This window comes from Tremella mesenterica (genome assembly GCF_000271645.1).
Source record: "Tremella mesenterica DSM 1558 unplaced genomic scaffold TREMEscaffold_2, whole genome shotgun sequence".
NCBI classification, from domain to species: Eukaryota; Fungi; Basidiomycota; class Tremellomycetes; order Tremellales; family Tremellaceae; genus Tremella; species Tremella mesenterica.
The window spans coordinates 2,582,224-2,596,988 of record NW_006711226.1 but is presented as its reverse complement, the minus strand read 5'-3'; the positions used below and the strand labels follow the sequence as shown (position 1 = coordinate 2,596,988).

General features: G+C 46.1%; 7 protein-coding genes across 7 annotated transcripts; 2 read left to right on the top strand and 5 right to left on the bottom strand.

Moving 5' to 3' along the window:
* Nucleotides 1-1,040: 1,040 nt before the first annotated feature.
* On the bottom strand, nt 1,041-2,525 carry TREMEDRAFT_60681 (uncharacterized protein; the record flags this gene model as incomplete). Its single annotated transcript, XM_007002839.1, has 2 exons — nt 1,041-1,445; nt 2,124-2,525. 2 exons carry the CDS (start codon nt 2,523-2,525, stop codon nt 1,041-1,043), a joined length of 807 nt encoding a protein of 268 aa, XP_007002901.1.
* A 3,115-nt stretch (nt 2,526-5,640) lies between these two features.
* Nucleotides 5,641-6,215, bottom strand: TREMEDRAFT_60680 (uncharacterized protein; the record flags this gene model as incomplete). Its single annotated transcript, XM_007002838.1, has 3 exons — nt 5,641-5,660; nt 5,738-5,893; nt 5,933-6,215. 3 exons carry the CDS (start codon nt 6,213-6,215, stop codon nt 5,641-5,643), a joined length of 459 nt encoding a protein of 152 aa, XP_007002900.1.
* An 824-nt stretch (nt 6,216-7,039) lies between these two features.
* On the bottom strand, nt 7,040-7,648 carry TREMEDRAFT_60679 (uncharacterized protein; the record flags this gene model as incomplete). The annotated part of the gene is made up of 1 exon (XM_007002837.1): nt 7,040-7,648. The coding sequence occupies one exon, from the start codon at nt 7,646-7,648 to the stop codon at nt 7,040-7,042; it is 609 nt and encodes a 202-aa protein (XP_007002899.1).
* A 574-nt stretch (nt 7,649-8,222) lies between these two features.
* TREMEDRAFT_60678 (uncharacterized protein) lies at nt 8,223-9,133 on the bottom strand (the record flags this gene model as incomplete). Its single annotated transcript, XM_007002836.1, has 3 exons — nt 8,223-8,434; nt 8,532-8,836; nt 8,925-9,133. 3 exons carry the CDS (start codon nt 9,131-9,133, stop codon nt 8,223-8,225), a joined length of 726 nt encoding a protein of 241 aa, XP_007002898.1.
* Nucleotides 9,134-9,785: 652 nt separating this feature from the next.
* TREMEDRAFT_22144 (uncharacterized protein) lies at nt 9,786-11,802 on the top strand (the record flags this gene model as incomplete). Its single annotated transcript, XM_007002193.1, has 6 exons — nt 9,786-9,946; nt 10,217-10,333; nt 10,493-10,998; nt 11,056-11,247; nt 11,441-11,539; nt 11,666-11,802. Coding segments are annotated over 6 exons (1,212 nt in total), but the record flags the coding sequence as incomplete, so codon positions are not given.
* Nucleotides 11,803-12,036: 234 nt separating this feature from the next.
* TREMEDRAFT_22967 (uncharacterized protein) lies at nt 12,037-13,041 on the bottom strand (the record flags this gene model as incomplete). The annotated part of the gene is made up of 4 exons (XM_007002198.1): nt 12,037-12,144; nt 12,257-12,443; nt 12,692-12,856; nt 12,950-13,041. Coding segments are annotated over 4 exons (552 nt in total), but the record flags the coding sequence as incomplete, so codon positions are not given.
* Nucleotides 13,042-13,584: 543 nt separating this feature from the next.
* TREMEDRAFT_27919 (uncharacterized protein) lies at nt 13,585-14,705 on the top strand (the record flags this gene model as incomplete). Its single annotated transcript, XM_007002340.1, has 2 exons — nt 13,585-13,997; nt 14,276-14,705. The coding sequence occupies 2 exons, from the start codon at nt 13,585-13,587 to the stop codon at nt 14,703-14,705; spliced, it is 843 nt and encodes a 280-aa protein (XP_007002402.1).
* Between the last annotated feature and the right edge of the window lie 60 nt (nt 14,706-14,765).

Sequence of the window (14,765 nt, the reverse complement as noted above, 5' to 3'; positions counted from 1 at the left end):
CATTAGATCTAGTTTGCTGAGATACCTTGCTTTTCCAAGTTCCTCAGTAATTTGACCTATTAGAGGGAGAGGGTAGGCATCTGGTATGGTCGCTTCGTTCAGTTTTCGATAGTCGATGACCATTCGCCATTGTCCTTCGGCTTTCTTCGGTATCATAAACATTGGTGAGCCGTATGGCGAGTTACTTGCCCGAATTCGGCCAGCGGCGATTTCGCGATCTAGTATGTCTCTCAGCGCGCGTCTCTGATCTTCTCCTTGAGCATAGAGGGAGGCGACCTTAAGGTTCGCCCCCTCCTTAAGCTCAAACTTCAAATCGTAGGACCTTGAAGGGGGAAGGGTCTCTCCGCCCTTCTTCGGATTAAAAACGTCAATGTACTGGTGGTATTGTTCAGGAACTACCTGGAACAACTCGTCTTGTTCCTCCGGGCTCAGCTCTTCAAGCTCATCTTCGCCGCGGAGGTCTATCGCGTCCGTCGGAGTCGGCAGCCCTATGGCCGCTAACTTCGCCGCACTTGGTGGGGTTGGGATGGGAAATTTCACCGAGTTGTCTCTTCCATCAAGGACAACCCCTTCCTTCCTCATCCAATCCCACCCTATCACAACATCTGCGTCGCAGAGCGTTGTTACATCGAGACAAACAGATCGCACTTCGGCGTCCTTCGTCAAACTAAATCCGACTTCGACAAACTCGGTGATGGGTCCAGCGACACTCACCGAGCCGTCGAACATGTGAACGGGTACGCTCACCTGATATCGCCTCTTTTCTACACCTATCTTCGCTGCCGCCCTAGGGCTTATATATGAACAAGTAGCTCCAGTGTCCCAGAGCGTAGTTAGCTTTATTCCATTAATGAAAATGTCCGATTTAGGTTGATCTCTGGAAACGGAAGGGATGAGGAGATGATCATCGACATTGCATGAACAAGGGGTACTGAGTGGTGTATTTTTGTATTCACAATCCTCTGGCTCCATCAGCTGTGTTTCTTTTATGGGTTTGGGAATGGTGGCCGAGAGAATATGGCGGACCCGCCGAGCCTCGCCTACTGCGACAGGTCCTCTTCTTTTCCCTGGTCCTCTTCCAAATCTACTTCTCCTCCAACCGCATTCAAGTTCCTCCTCTGTCCGAGAGGTACTGCGTTCCCTCCCGATCCTCCACCACGTTCTCCGAACTTCCCCCCCCATGGAGGCAACAGTCCAACCTTAACCTTAGCCTCCCTTACAGGGCATTCCTTCAGCCAATGTCCTGCTTCACCACACTCGGTACACTTCCCCTCTTTCCTCCTTGTCTCCCTCAGATCGGAGCTCGGCCTAGGCCATCTTCGGCGAACTTCGTCGATGTTTGGCGGTGTACTCTTTACCACCGTCGACATCATAGCCGCCTGGACACCACCCTGCGCCGAAGGTTGCCCCTTTTCCCATTTCTTCTCTTCTTTCTTCTCCGTCCTCTGACTTTCCACCACTGTCGTTGTCCTTATCCCTCCTTCCCTTTTCCTCTCTGCCTCCTTCTCCACTTGTCTCCTCCACAGGCGGTTGTCCAAGGGAATCACAAACTCCAATAGCTCTTTCACAGTCCCAAACGATCTACCGTGTCTTGCAATTTCATCTAGAAGGTGCGATTTTAGTCCTTTCTTGGCTCGGTCAACTAGGTTTCCATCATCAGACCACTTAAGAATCGCAACATGTCGCTGGAAGGCGGAGAAGTAGTCCGAAGCAGACCCGGTTTGCTTGAGGTCGTTAAGTTGTCGGGCCGCAGTTCCTTCTTCGTCTGGATCACCAAAGTTAGTCTTGAGGTACTTAACAAACTGATCGTGTGTCGTGAGGTACTCAGGAAGAGGTCTTTTGGATAGATCGGGCTGCACTGCAAGAAGAGGTGTTTCGAGTAGATGAGAGATCATGAAAAAGACTTTCTTAGTGTCGTCGGGGAAAAGATGAGAGTTCAATTCGAAATGTACGTCGCACTCAGACAGAAAGGCGGTTAACTTGTTCCGATCTCCTCTCCAGAGGTCTGGGTTAGGTAGCTTTATCCCCTTCCGTTGTTCGCCCACTACGCTTGGGGTCGCCGAAGTTTGCCGTCCCATGGCGTACCTCACTCCTTCTGATATCCCTTCTGCAATCCCGCCCACTGTATCCCTTTCTCTTCTCTGTTCCCATTCCTCCCTACGCCTTCTCTCCTCCATCATGTCTTTGTTCATATTCGCCACCATCTGCATCAAGGCCAACACCACCCCTTGTGTTCCTTCTTCTCCCAAGTTCGCCGTACTTCCAGTGTTTTCTCTTGGGCGTGGGGTTTGGTCTGATCCAAGTGGGGATCCCGCAGGTGGGAGAGCATTAGACGGAGGAGAAGGAGGGTTAGAAGGCACCGGTGGAACGAACTCATCTCCTTGAATTGATCCCCCCACACTATCCTCCACTCCAAGGTCCTGCCCCATTGCTCTGCTAAGCTCCTCCAATGCTCTCCTCTCGTTCTCCTCCATCCTGTCTCCATCCCTACTCATCCCTCGTGTAATTCTTCTTTCTGGTTCCATATTATCTTTGTACTTCTCCGAGGTTCGCACGGGTCGTCGGTAAGAGCGATCCTTGATACTGTCACGGCCGTCGAACAACTATTTCTTAATAGACCGACGGTCGACGAACCTCGGCTAACTTCACGCTCTGAGTCGATGTCTCACCCAACCAGGAGGGCGCAGACGTCGAAAGGGGTGTAACTACGGCGTACTTCGGCGTAGTTACTCTAACTAGGGTTTTGTTCTACTGATGGCGATGTATCTTGATTTATAGCTATCTCTATCTGTCTTTCACTACTGACAACAATCAAGGATCGCTGAAGAACTTCAGCGATCTTCTCAGCTAATATTATCTACTCCTCCTAGACGTTCATCCAACCCTCTCGCGCTTTGACGTACTTCAACGCACTTCGTCCAACTTCCCCGAGCCCTCGGCCATCCTCTTCCTCCTTCGACTAACTCCGCCTAACATCGCCGCACTTCTGCTCCCATTGTCCCTACTTAGCCTAACTCCGCCTAACATCGCCGCACTTCTGCTCCCATTGTCCCTACTTAGCCTAACTCCGCCTAACATCGCCGCACTTCTGCTCCCATTGTCCCTACTTAGCCTAACCCCGTCTAACTTCGCCGTACTTCTGCTCCCATTGTCCCTACTTAGCCTAACTCCGTCTAACTTCGCCGTACTTGGTGTCAGAAGTCCTGAGTTACGTGTAGAGTAAAGAGGTTAAGGCGTGATGGGGTTTTGATGGCCAAAGGAGGGTCATTGTTGGTGGAGTAATCGAGGTGTCACGACGTAGTTCGTGACAATGACAATAACTTCTGGGTGTAATAACTTCGTACTTTACTAACTTCTATCACTAAGACAACAACCAGAGATCGTCAAAGATCTCTGGGAACTTCGGCCCTTAAGTACTTCGTCCTTCCCTAACTTCTTCAACGCAGAACTTCGTTCAACCCAAAGTCCCGAGCTTTGTACCTTACGAACTTTGTCCCCAACAAAGTTCGTGCCTCCCTAACTTCATATCTCCCTAACTTCGTATCTTCCTAACTTCGTGTCACAATCGTCGTTTCTTCTTCTCTACTGACCGACGGTCGACAAACCTCGGCTAACTACGTCGTAGTGGGGCGTCGATGTCTCACTAAGACAGGGTACTCGTCGAGGAACTACGGCTAACTTCGCCGTAGTGATACGTCGAGTGGTAAATGATAAGATGATCGTCGATGAACTGCGGCTAACTTCGCCGTAGTACGTTGAACTGCTCGGTGGTAGCTCTCCTTAACTCGAAGGTTGTAGCTACTGAATATATCTCTCGCTACTGACAACAATCAAGGATCGCTGAAGAAGTTCAGCGATCTGTAAACTATCTATACTACTCCTCTCTTCTCATAGAACGTCCCTCAACTCCTGCACTGCCTCACGCTCAGTCCTCTTCGTTCAACTTCGCCGTACCTCGCCATATCCCCGATATCCTTCTCCGCTCACTTTGACTAACTTCGCCTAACTTCCCCTGTTCTGCTCTCCCTCGGTTCCCTTCCCCTAACTTCGCCGTAGTTCTCCGCTAGACGGGGTTATCGTGACAAATCCCCTCTTGGTTCTCGTAACTTCGCCGTAGTTGGTCTCATTGGTTCGAGTGGAGGTTGGTGGTGGTGAAAGGAAGGTCGGTGATGGTGAAAGGAGGGTCGGTGATGGTGGTTGTCAGGGATGTTACGACATAGTTCGTGACACTTCGTATCTCCCTAACTTTGTATCTCCCTAACTTCCTACATGACTAACTTCGCCCTTGACGAATTTAGCCTCCTAATACCCTCGTGGGTGATGAAGTTCATGAGAACTGGATCGTTGATGGCGAACTGATGCCCAAAGGAACCTCGTTGATGGGGAAAGATGATGTCACGTGGCGCCGCGTGACACTCAGTTTGGGGTGTTTTGTCTATAAATAGTGGTTCTAGCTCTCTGTTTCTTTCCCTGTCTCTCTGATCAATTGTCATCTTTGATTCTAGCTCTCTACTCTAACTTACTGTTGGTTTTAAGACTGTTTGAGACACACCATTGCGGCTTCATTGTCATCAGTCATATATTCGTGACAATGTGACTCCACACACCACATTGTGGGTTCTGGGAATCAGTGTGATAACTTGTAATTCTGAAAGGTATATAAAGGCGGCGGAATGGGTATCTACTTTAACAACGAAAACTATCACAAAACACCTCACTTTTCCTCATTACCTCTCCTCTCTCCCCAAAGTCATCTTTGACCATAGACAGTGCAAGATCATCCTACGGGTGGCACTCCATCTATCATCAAGTCTGACTTTGGGTCTTCGCTCTGAAGTCCCACCTTCCTTTGTATATAGTTCCAACTACTAGACACTTTTATACTTGATCTATATTTATTACCTCCTTCCTACTTGGTACATCTTCTGTCGACCTTTGTGCCAGCACTACAGTCTACTCCCGCCAGTTGTAGACCAAGCTTGCTGTAAACTTCTGCTGTCCACCCTGTCTCAACATCCCAACAACCTTTCACCACTGTCACGAAGTGACAAGACAGTTTGATAGTGATAGTGATAGGATGGGTTGGGTATTTAACCATAACCGGCGGTTACTGCAAACTGCTGGTTGCTGGTTAAATGCCCAACATACAACTTTCAAACTTTCAGTGGCTTTTGCTGAACACTGTCAACATCAATTTGGCACATGTCACGTCCTTCGTGACAGGATACAGAGAAGTACCGCAAAATTGGATGAAGGACGACCGAGCGCAAGGCAGTGCAAGGGTTGAGGGATACTCTACAAGGAAAGCAGAAGAGTATAGTTAGGTTACAGATTGCTGAACTTCTTCAGCAATCCTTGATTGTTGTCAGTAGCAAGAAATATATTCAGTAGCTACTACCATTCTGAGAGAGAGATACCATTGAGCAGTTCAACACACCACAGTAAAGTTAGCCATAGTTCATCAATGATCATCTCCATGTTTATCACCCCAATGTATTACTACAGCATAGTTGGATTCAATTCCCCAACAAGTACGCTGTCTCTGTGAGACCTTGACACCCTAGTACAACATAGTTAGCCAAGGTTTGTCGACCATCGGTCAGCTGAGAAGAAGTGGCAACATCATTTTGACATGCATCCTCATAATCTGCCGTCCCTCTCTGAAAGATCAGCCTCAACTCCCCTCCCCCTGAGCATCACAGGACGTGGGAGATGTATGGGTTGATAGATCACTCACTGGATGCCGGGATGTTGATCCAGAACTTTCGTTCCCCTCTCATCACACTTCGGATACACCCTTGATGAAATAGTGATGTTCCCGAGGTCTCACCCAATTTTGGTATCATAGATGCTATCCAGTACTGGTCGTTGGTTTTAAATGAACCTGAACACCCTGTGCATACTTTGTTGCCCCTATATAGGTTAAGCTCACCTCCAGAATCCAGACTCTTGAGCTCCCATTGTGACCATATGCCAGGAATTGTATGCATTTGTCTTGCCCAATGGGTAAGTGACTCGTCCCAGGTGAGGTGTGGACCAAAGCGAATATCTGTGAAGTAAGCACCATCTACCATGAAGCGTCGGGACAACTCGGCTGAAGCTGCTGCCCGCCCTGCATCAGAGACCATGGTAGGTACCACTGATGAGCACTGTTGGGAGATACGATCACCATCTGTGAAATCCAGATACATGGAGAGATCTTTTATCGAGGACATGATAGATTGGTGTCTTCTTACTGTCTATTCAACAGGGTACAGATAGCAAATGCAAATCGGTCAAAAGATATGGATGACAAGTGGGATGGAAGGGTACGGATAAGCGTGCTTTATGTGTCTCCCCACCCAATCGGAGTTGTCGTGGCCGTTAGTGGCCTCACTTCTAGCCGGACCCCCGAGTGGGAGGCATCTCCTCCATTCCACGCCTCCGTTCTTTCCATAGCACTAGCCGGAAAGGAAAGGTAGTTTTTAGCTCTTTCCCATCTCCAGGTTACTTCTCACTCTAACCCAAAAGAGTAAATTCGCGATAGACCAAAGGCCGGTCCGCACGTTTCACATTCTTCTCAAGATCCCCTCCCCGTAGACTGTGGAGGCACCGATCGATGGATGAATATCCTGACCGTTCCTATCGTAGTCGAAAGCTCTCCAACCAATGATTTCAGTCGTAGGGTGCATGCTCACTGATAGATGAGATCGAATTTCTGATAAAACAAACATATCAATTTCTGATCTACCTTACCAATTCATGTGAAACTTTCCCACATCAATTTTACCCTTTCTATCTGCCACTTTATACTACATATATCAAGATCAAAGGGTAAGTGGAGTGAGAATCTTTCTCTTCTGGTTCACAGGCTGCACTGTCCCTTCCACTCTTTCCTCATTGGGCGACTCTGATTGTTCACTATCCGATTATACTCTTATCTCTTCGTCCGATCTCTTCCGAATCTCAGGCGGAGTGGTAGAAAGCCGAATCGATCGGTTGAGATCGTGAGAGTCGTGAAGTTCGTATTACTCTCCTGATATCTGAAACAAAGCGGATCCTAGGCCACTTCATCAAACCCTTTCGTGGGCATGGGGCTAGGTGACTGGTAAGCCCGGGAACCGAAGGCCGTGATCATGGCTACGTCACCAGATCTCGGATCGGTCGGGCGGGTCAGGTTGGTTGGTTTTCTTGTCAGACTCCAGAGAACTTTTATGACTCCCCGAGGTGTGCTGTCGCGATTGACCCAGGAACACAAAAAGTCGTGTACAGTTTCAAAAATTGCATCATCATTACCGTCACCGTGATCATTTGGTTCAATATCAGTAAGAACTTCAACCTCTTCAGGAGATCCAGTTCCATTCTTTTTACCATCAGTGCTCAAGACCTCATGTGTTCGATTGCCAAAATTCGTACTGGGGACGGGACCGGCGGGCATCCAATCCCTGGACTTGCCCGCCTGTTGGGAGGGTGGACCGGTAGGTGCTTGATGCCTTGAAGTTGCATGAGTCATCTCTTGATTTGCTGAAAACCATTGACCTTCAGTTTGAGCTGGTATGATCACTGGGACACTCAGAGTGGATATAGTCAGTGCTGTCCATGTCCACAGCATACGATTGTATACCCAAGAGACTGTTAGTTCGAAGCAGACTTCATGGAGCACCGTCATCATGTACCTTTCCTCTTGATCTTGTGTTGAATCCCCCGTAATCGTTTTAAACGCCACACATGCTCTCCTGCTGTTTGGATAGATTCTTTCCTTGCAGGAGGGACACGTCGTTCCAAGTAGGTATGGCACGAAGGCAGGAAGTCGATATGCTTTGAAGTTTCCACTCAGCAAAACGAGCTCAATATCACACATCCCCCACACCGCATTGGAAGGGCGGTATCTCCAAGCTGACCATTTGAACAACGAGGGGTATTGAGGAGAAGTCGACGTCATCTGTGTGATACGAATCTAGAGATGATCGTTGACGAGATGCGAGAAGTTAGTAGTTAAGATAGAGAGGAGATAGTCTCGTTAGACATTGGATATCGGCGTACTAGTCGCCACTCGAGTCCCAAACCCGCCCCAAGCCCGCATGGTTTCCACACTTTTTCCCCCACAGCCTCAAGTATAAAGGATCTTCCCACAAAACAGTGTTTATACATACTCAGCTCTATACTAGGGCTCCCCTCTAATTCCCACCTTTATCCCAGGTCTAGAAAGTAGATATGTGTGTTGAGAAGCCGGAGCGCGACTTTCAATGTCCGTTGATCGAAGGATTGGGCACTAAACCCTTGTCGTCCTTTTCTAGATACTCGACGAGACTTTCGATACTGACAATCTTGATCCCCCACATCTTGGCGAACCTCCAACAATCATCTCGTCGAGCCATGCTACCTGATGGATCTGTGGGATGAACGAGTTCGCAAAGAAGACCTGCTGGTGGTAATCCGGCGAGGTAGCAAAGGTCTGGATATGTCAGCTGTCGTATTTTCGTTATCCAACATGAGTCAGCGGTTTGTAGTAAGTCGATAGTGAAGGGAAGTTACATGACGGTCGAACTCACCAACAGCTGCCTCTGTATGTCCTCTCCTCAGTCTCACCCCTCCTGTTGTATATCTCAAAGTGACCATATGTCCCGGTCTCGTGAAATCCTCGTCTACAGAGTTCTCATCCGACAACAATCTCGCCGTGTAAGCCCTATCATGAGCTGAGATACCAGTGGTGGTGGGATGTCTCGTATTTGATGTATCTACCGTCAAATGGTATGCTGTTCCTTTAGGATCTTGTGAAATTCCTGAAGGTGGGAGTAAAGGAGGTAAAGAGAGTTGTTTGAGTCTAGGTGGGGGAAGGGAAAGACATATATATCCACTGTTCATCAGTGGACCTTTCCAACTGATTGATATCATCCAGTAGTAGAGCAGAATACAAGAGATTATAGACAGAAGGAAAGACCCACCTTGTAGCTCTTATCATCCATGCCATACCTTCTGTAGTGACTTTGCTAGCGGCACAAACGACATCACCTTCGTTCTCCCTATTCTCATCATCCATCACCACGACGAACTCCCCATTTCGTATAGCTTCAACGGCGAACTCAACGGGATCGAAAGTGAATGGTATTGAGGGGTTGATAGGTGAGTCGGAAACGAGTGTCGGAGCGGACATGGTATGGGTAAGTAAAAGGACAGGTTATTCAATGAGATGGAGATCGAACGTTGATGATTGGATAAAGTCGGGGAGAATCGCTGGCAGGACAAGCAGACACAGAGCAAGTCGAGAAGACTTTGAAAACACTGGAAGGAGAAGAAAGGGGTAGTAAACGATATAAGAACCTTTCAGAGTAGATAGAATTTTGAGACTGCTTGAGTCATCGTTCACTCGTCTTTGCTCAACTTTACCAGGTCCCGTGCCTGGTACCGTCATCCGGCGATCGCCGATTCTACCCCTTCTCGGTCATCGGCCATTCCTCACCATCCCATAAACTTTTGTTCCTTTTTTCGCCGATGAGATCGGGACTACCTTAGACGCACACGTCACAAATCGGCCACACATTCGCATCTCCCCCTCGGTCATCGGCTCTTGAACACCTCACCTCAACGTCTTCTTTTGTATATACAACCCCCCGAAACCCTCCCTTGTTCTTCCTATATTCACCCTTCTTCAGCTGATCGAATAGTCTTACAGCTCAGAAACAACCATCACCACCATCGCATCCCTTCGTCCCACTTTCCCTCGGGTCATTTCTTCTATCAGAATGACGACCGTTGCTCCACTTCCAATAGTTCACCCACCTCCTGATCATCTCCCCACTCCTCATCCTGTACCACCTTCCAAACCTATCCCTACGGACTTCCGATCGTCTCTTTCAGCTTGGTGGTCTAACTCGTCATACCGCGAAGCGAGATATGCAGAAGAAAGACTTCTTCGTCGTATGGCCATGTACCGACCTTCACCTAATTTACCCGTTCATAAGGGATGGTTTGGAAATCATCATACCGATCCAAGTGTGAACAAAACCACTATGACCGTTCAAGAGGTTCAACAAAGAGAAGAAGTCGTACCACCTACTCCTGTCGCTGGTACCGGTTTAGTGGCCACTTTGAAGAATGTTTTCATACATACTCCTGATCCGGATGATGCTCCTGCTCACCCAGCCGATCCGCGGGTTATAACTCCCGCCACTTCACCGTCGAGTTCAACAGCGACTTTGGAGAAACATGGTTGGAAACATAAACATAAACATCACAGGAAACATAAAGATGATACATTGGTGGATTATATCAATACTTTGGAAATTTCCAAACCGGAGGATGCCAACGCGAAAGAAGCGGTCGTGGTGTTACATGGATATGCCGCCGCACTTGGGTGAGTCACCCTTCCTTTTTCTTCCGCCTTTCCCTGCGTCTGAATATCAAACAATGACATACCTAAATATTCCACCTATAAGGAAAGGGTTAAGACGACAACGTTATAACGAAAGATTCGAACAAAACGTCTCAAAAAAAGATCAAAACTCACTCTCAGATTCTTCTTCCGTAATTGGGAACCCATATCTCAAGCAGGTTCCGCAACTTCCCGTCGTACATTCTTTCTCGATTGGTTAGGAATGGGACTTTCATCACGACCTTCCCCTGATCTTTTATCTTCTCCATCAACCGCCTCAGTACCTTCTCGTGTAGCAAGAGCAGAACATTTCTTTCTTTCATCTTTAGAAGAATGGCGTCAATCAATGGGATTAGATCGTATCATTTTAGTCGGTCATTCACTAGGAGGGTATTTAGCTTCGGCATATACAGTCAGATATCCTGAACGTGTTCGTTCACTTATTTTAGTTTCACCGGCTGGTATACCCAGAGGACCTGAATGGAAACATTTCCCTACATCTGGTCAAACTTCAGAAGCGGATATGACTGATATGGCACAACATGGTGAACCACCAGTTGCGGAAGAAGAACATGTTCCTGAACCAAAAGGAGAAGCTAGACAATGGAATCAGAATCCTTCCATGTTTGCCAGAGGGGCGAGAAGATGTGAGTAGAGATTTTTCTTCTTCTTGTGATTGAATGGGATTGTTTACTAATGTTAAGTTTTCATTTGGGGTTGGGATAAAGGTTTATCACCTTTTTCTATTTTACGTGCTTTAGGACCTTGGGCACCGATGACCGTTGGGAGATATTCTAGTAGACGTTTTGTCGGACAATCAGAAGAAGATATAAGAGATTTACATGCTTATATATATAACACTAGTATTCTCAAAGGTTCAGGGGAATATTGCATCTGTGAGTCAATTTTTCTAACCTCTTCTCACTGGAATTTTCTTTCGCCTCGTCTGGTTAAGTCCTATATCAACTCAAATCACGGTTTCTGCTTTTCCTTGTCCGTCTCATCTCATCCGCTGGAAACTAGCTTCTCGCCCATCAGAAGTTCTCTCGATTATTCCCAGGAAGGGATCCGTCGGCGCTGACATCATAGCTCATATTCTTGCTCCAGGTGCTCATGCACGTATTCCCATAGTCGACAGGATCAGTAAAGTCACTTGTCCCGTGACTTTCATTTACGGGGATAACGACTGTCAGTTTTCCTTTCTCTTCCTGTCCACTCACTCCGACTCGTCAACTTTCCATATGTCTTTCGTCAAAATCACAAAGCAGCTCCCCATATGGAGATCAAATGATGTGTACAAGTACTAACGGATAGGGATGGACGTAGATGGAGGTCACGAATCTGTCAAAGTTCTCAACAAAGCAGGAAACAAACAAGCCACCGTTCATGTCGTACCCAAAGCCGGCCATCATGTCTACTTAGATAATTCAGAAGTGACCAACCGTATCATTGCGGATGCTATCAAAGCTTGTGGCAAGGCAGAGTCAAATTAGATTTCTTCACACATTGTTCGTTGTTCGTTGTAATTGTATGCAAATACAGTATGCAGGATATAGACATGGTATGAAACGTCAATGTCGTGTGATGTACAACGTATTATACAAATGCCTGTCAATAATATTCAATTTCCAGCTGTATTTTCAGCTTGATACAACTTGACAGATGACAAATCAAGGAAAGGAACTCACGAATTGTAAAGCGACATGTCGAGGTGATAAAATTCTTAATCCAACAGGTTCAAAAGTCTCTTTATTATATCGTTCTATACTTCTCTCTGTTAACTTAAGATGCTTCTGGTCAGCCTCGCTCGGATTCGCATTTTTGATATACGATTGATGATAATTTCAGCTGAGAAAGGTTCACAATCAAACATGACAAAAGAGAAGAGAAAGTCGACCAATTGACCTTTTCGAAATGACTTGTACGCCATAATAAACTAGTCCACCAAGTACTGACAGCGATTAAATTATCAACAACTGCTCCTCTTACGGAATAAGCATTTGTTAGATGTGCATTGATGGTTCGAATGAATTCTTGGAATGTAGAAGGTGAAATGCGACCTTCTAATTCCATCGGGAAGATGGGTTCGAATCTGAGATGAGAGATGTCTTTGAAATTTGAACAGCTCTATTCAGTCTCGCTAATAAGGTCTCTGACCTTTCGTCAGGTGTTATATAGAGAAGATACTTAATATCCTTGGATGGTCGTGATGAATTGACATGGGTGTGGAATCGGAAGGATAGGGTGAACGGTACGAATTGGAAGTATAGAATGAAGGGTGAGAATGAAAAGGATGGGGAGGAGGACGATTGATATGGAGAAAAGTCTTATCTCACTCACTGACAGACTTCTCCTTCAGACCAATCTCTCTCTATCCTCAATATTTCTTTTGGTAAATGTCTTGAGATTATACCTGTGGTCGGTTGTCCGAAATAAGTTTCGCTAGGTACTGCCGTTCTCGAATATGTAGAACGAGGATGACTGATGATCTGATCAACATTCGTTCTTCATACTTTTCATCACATCTAGTCCCCCCATTCCCTAGGCAATTGAAGGAAAAGGGGTGAATTGATAATCGAGATTGGGAAAGTCACCCACCCATGCCCTCCTCTCCATCCTTCCAAATCCACTCTAACTTTCTCCGCCCAAACTTTCTTTTGTCTTTCATCCCACGCATGATCCCATTCGTTCCCTACCCCTCTCCTATCAGATAAGGTATTACGAGGTATTATGGTATTTTGTGACGGACGTGTTTCTAGACGAGGTTTGATGAGTGTTTCTGTGAGTTTGGGAAGGGACGTGCGACGTGGAGGAGAGAGAGGTGTGGGAGGAAAAGGATTATGAGGTGTGGGAGGAGGGGACATGATGATTTTTTTCAGAACTACTTGGGGATGATTGAGTCTTTAGATGAAAAGGATTAGATGAAATGTGGAGTGAGTGAAGTATAGTAGGGAAGAGAGAATAGAAACATGTTTTGGAAAGAACAACGTAAGAGGTTGTCATGAATCTCTTACGCTTTGATCGCTTTCTTCAGGCACCATAGTCCACTCTTACTTTCGTCTTCTGGACACTCGATTTCTTCACTTCTAATACAGTCACTCAATCTCACTGCCTCCTACTTCGTCTCCTCTGCCCACTGTATCCTCTATATCCCCAGAGAAAAAAACCGGGAGAACCTGCTGAATATGCTAGGTGAGTAAATTCAAGTTCAAAGAAAATAGAGAAACTATCAAATGGCTAAACCTCCAGTCGTAGGTCTGACAGGAGGTATAGCATCAGGCAAATCAACAGTTTCTTCTCTTCTATCAACTCATCATATCCCAATAATAGACGCAGATATACTAGCTAGAGAAGTAGTCGCCCCAAATACATCCGGGTTTCAACTCATCGTCAATCATTTCGGTCCTGATCGTATTTTAAACTCTCAAGGTCAACTCGATAGAGTAGCATTAGGAGAAATAGTATTTCATGATGAAGATGAAAGGAAATGGTTGAATGGTGTTATACATCCTAGAGTTAGGAAATCTATAGTTTGGAAAGTTTTGAAATGTTGGTTAAAAGGAGAATGGTGTGTGGTTTTGGATGTACCTTTATTGATTGAAGCTGGTTTATGGAGATGGGTTGGTGAAGTTGTTGTTGTTTTTGTGTGAGTCAAACACCCATTTTCAGTAAACCAGAAACCCCATATCTCACATTGTTTTGATCTTCGTATATTGAAATACTCCTCTTTGTTCATCTTCAATTGCTTCGATGGTTCGCTGATTCGATGGAATGATAGCAGGGTGGAATGATAGAAGGGTGAAATATTAGAAGGGTGAACTGATAGGAGGGTGGAATGATAGGAGGTTGGAATGATAGAAAGATGATAAAATGATAAAATGATAGCGTGTTAAAATGGTGATAGAATTTAAACTGACAAAATAGAAACGATAAACTTCAAATCTCAAGACTTCTATCACGACCATCTCCAACTCCCCTATCGATAACTCAAGCACAAGCACGTATCTCATCCCAAATGCCATTATCACAAAAAGCGATTTATGCAACTTGTATAATAGATAATTCTGGTTCACTCCCCGAACTTGCGACACAGGTAGATCGTTTGATAAGTAAATGGAAAAAACAACAAGGTGGAGAAACTGGTTGGTGGTGGAGATTATGTAGGATACCACCTATCGGATTAACAGCGGGAGTGGTTTGTTTGGTCAGAAGATGGATCATGATGAGAAAAGGAAGAAGAAGAGGGAGAGGAGAGGTATTGAGGTTTGTACATGATGATGAGAGGGAACAGGTAGAGTTGAGGGATATGAGGAGAAGGACGGGTAGTGGTGGAGATTTGAGTGTGGAAAGTTAATGGTTTATGGTGTATGGTCATTTGACGGGTCAATTGGAGTACTTAGTTGGTTGGTTGTAT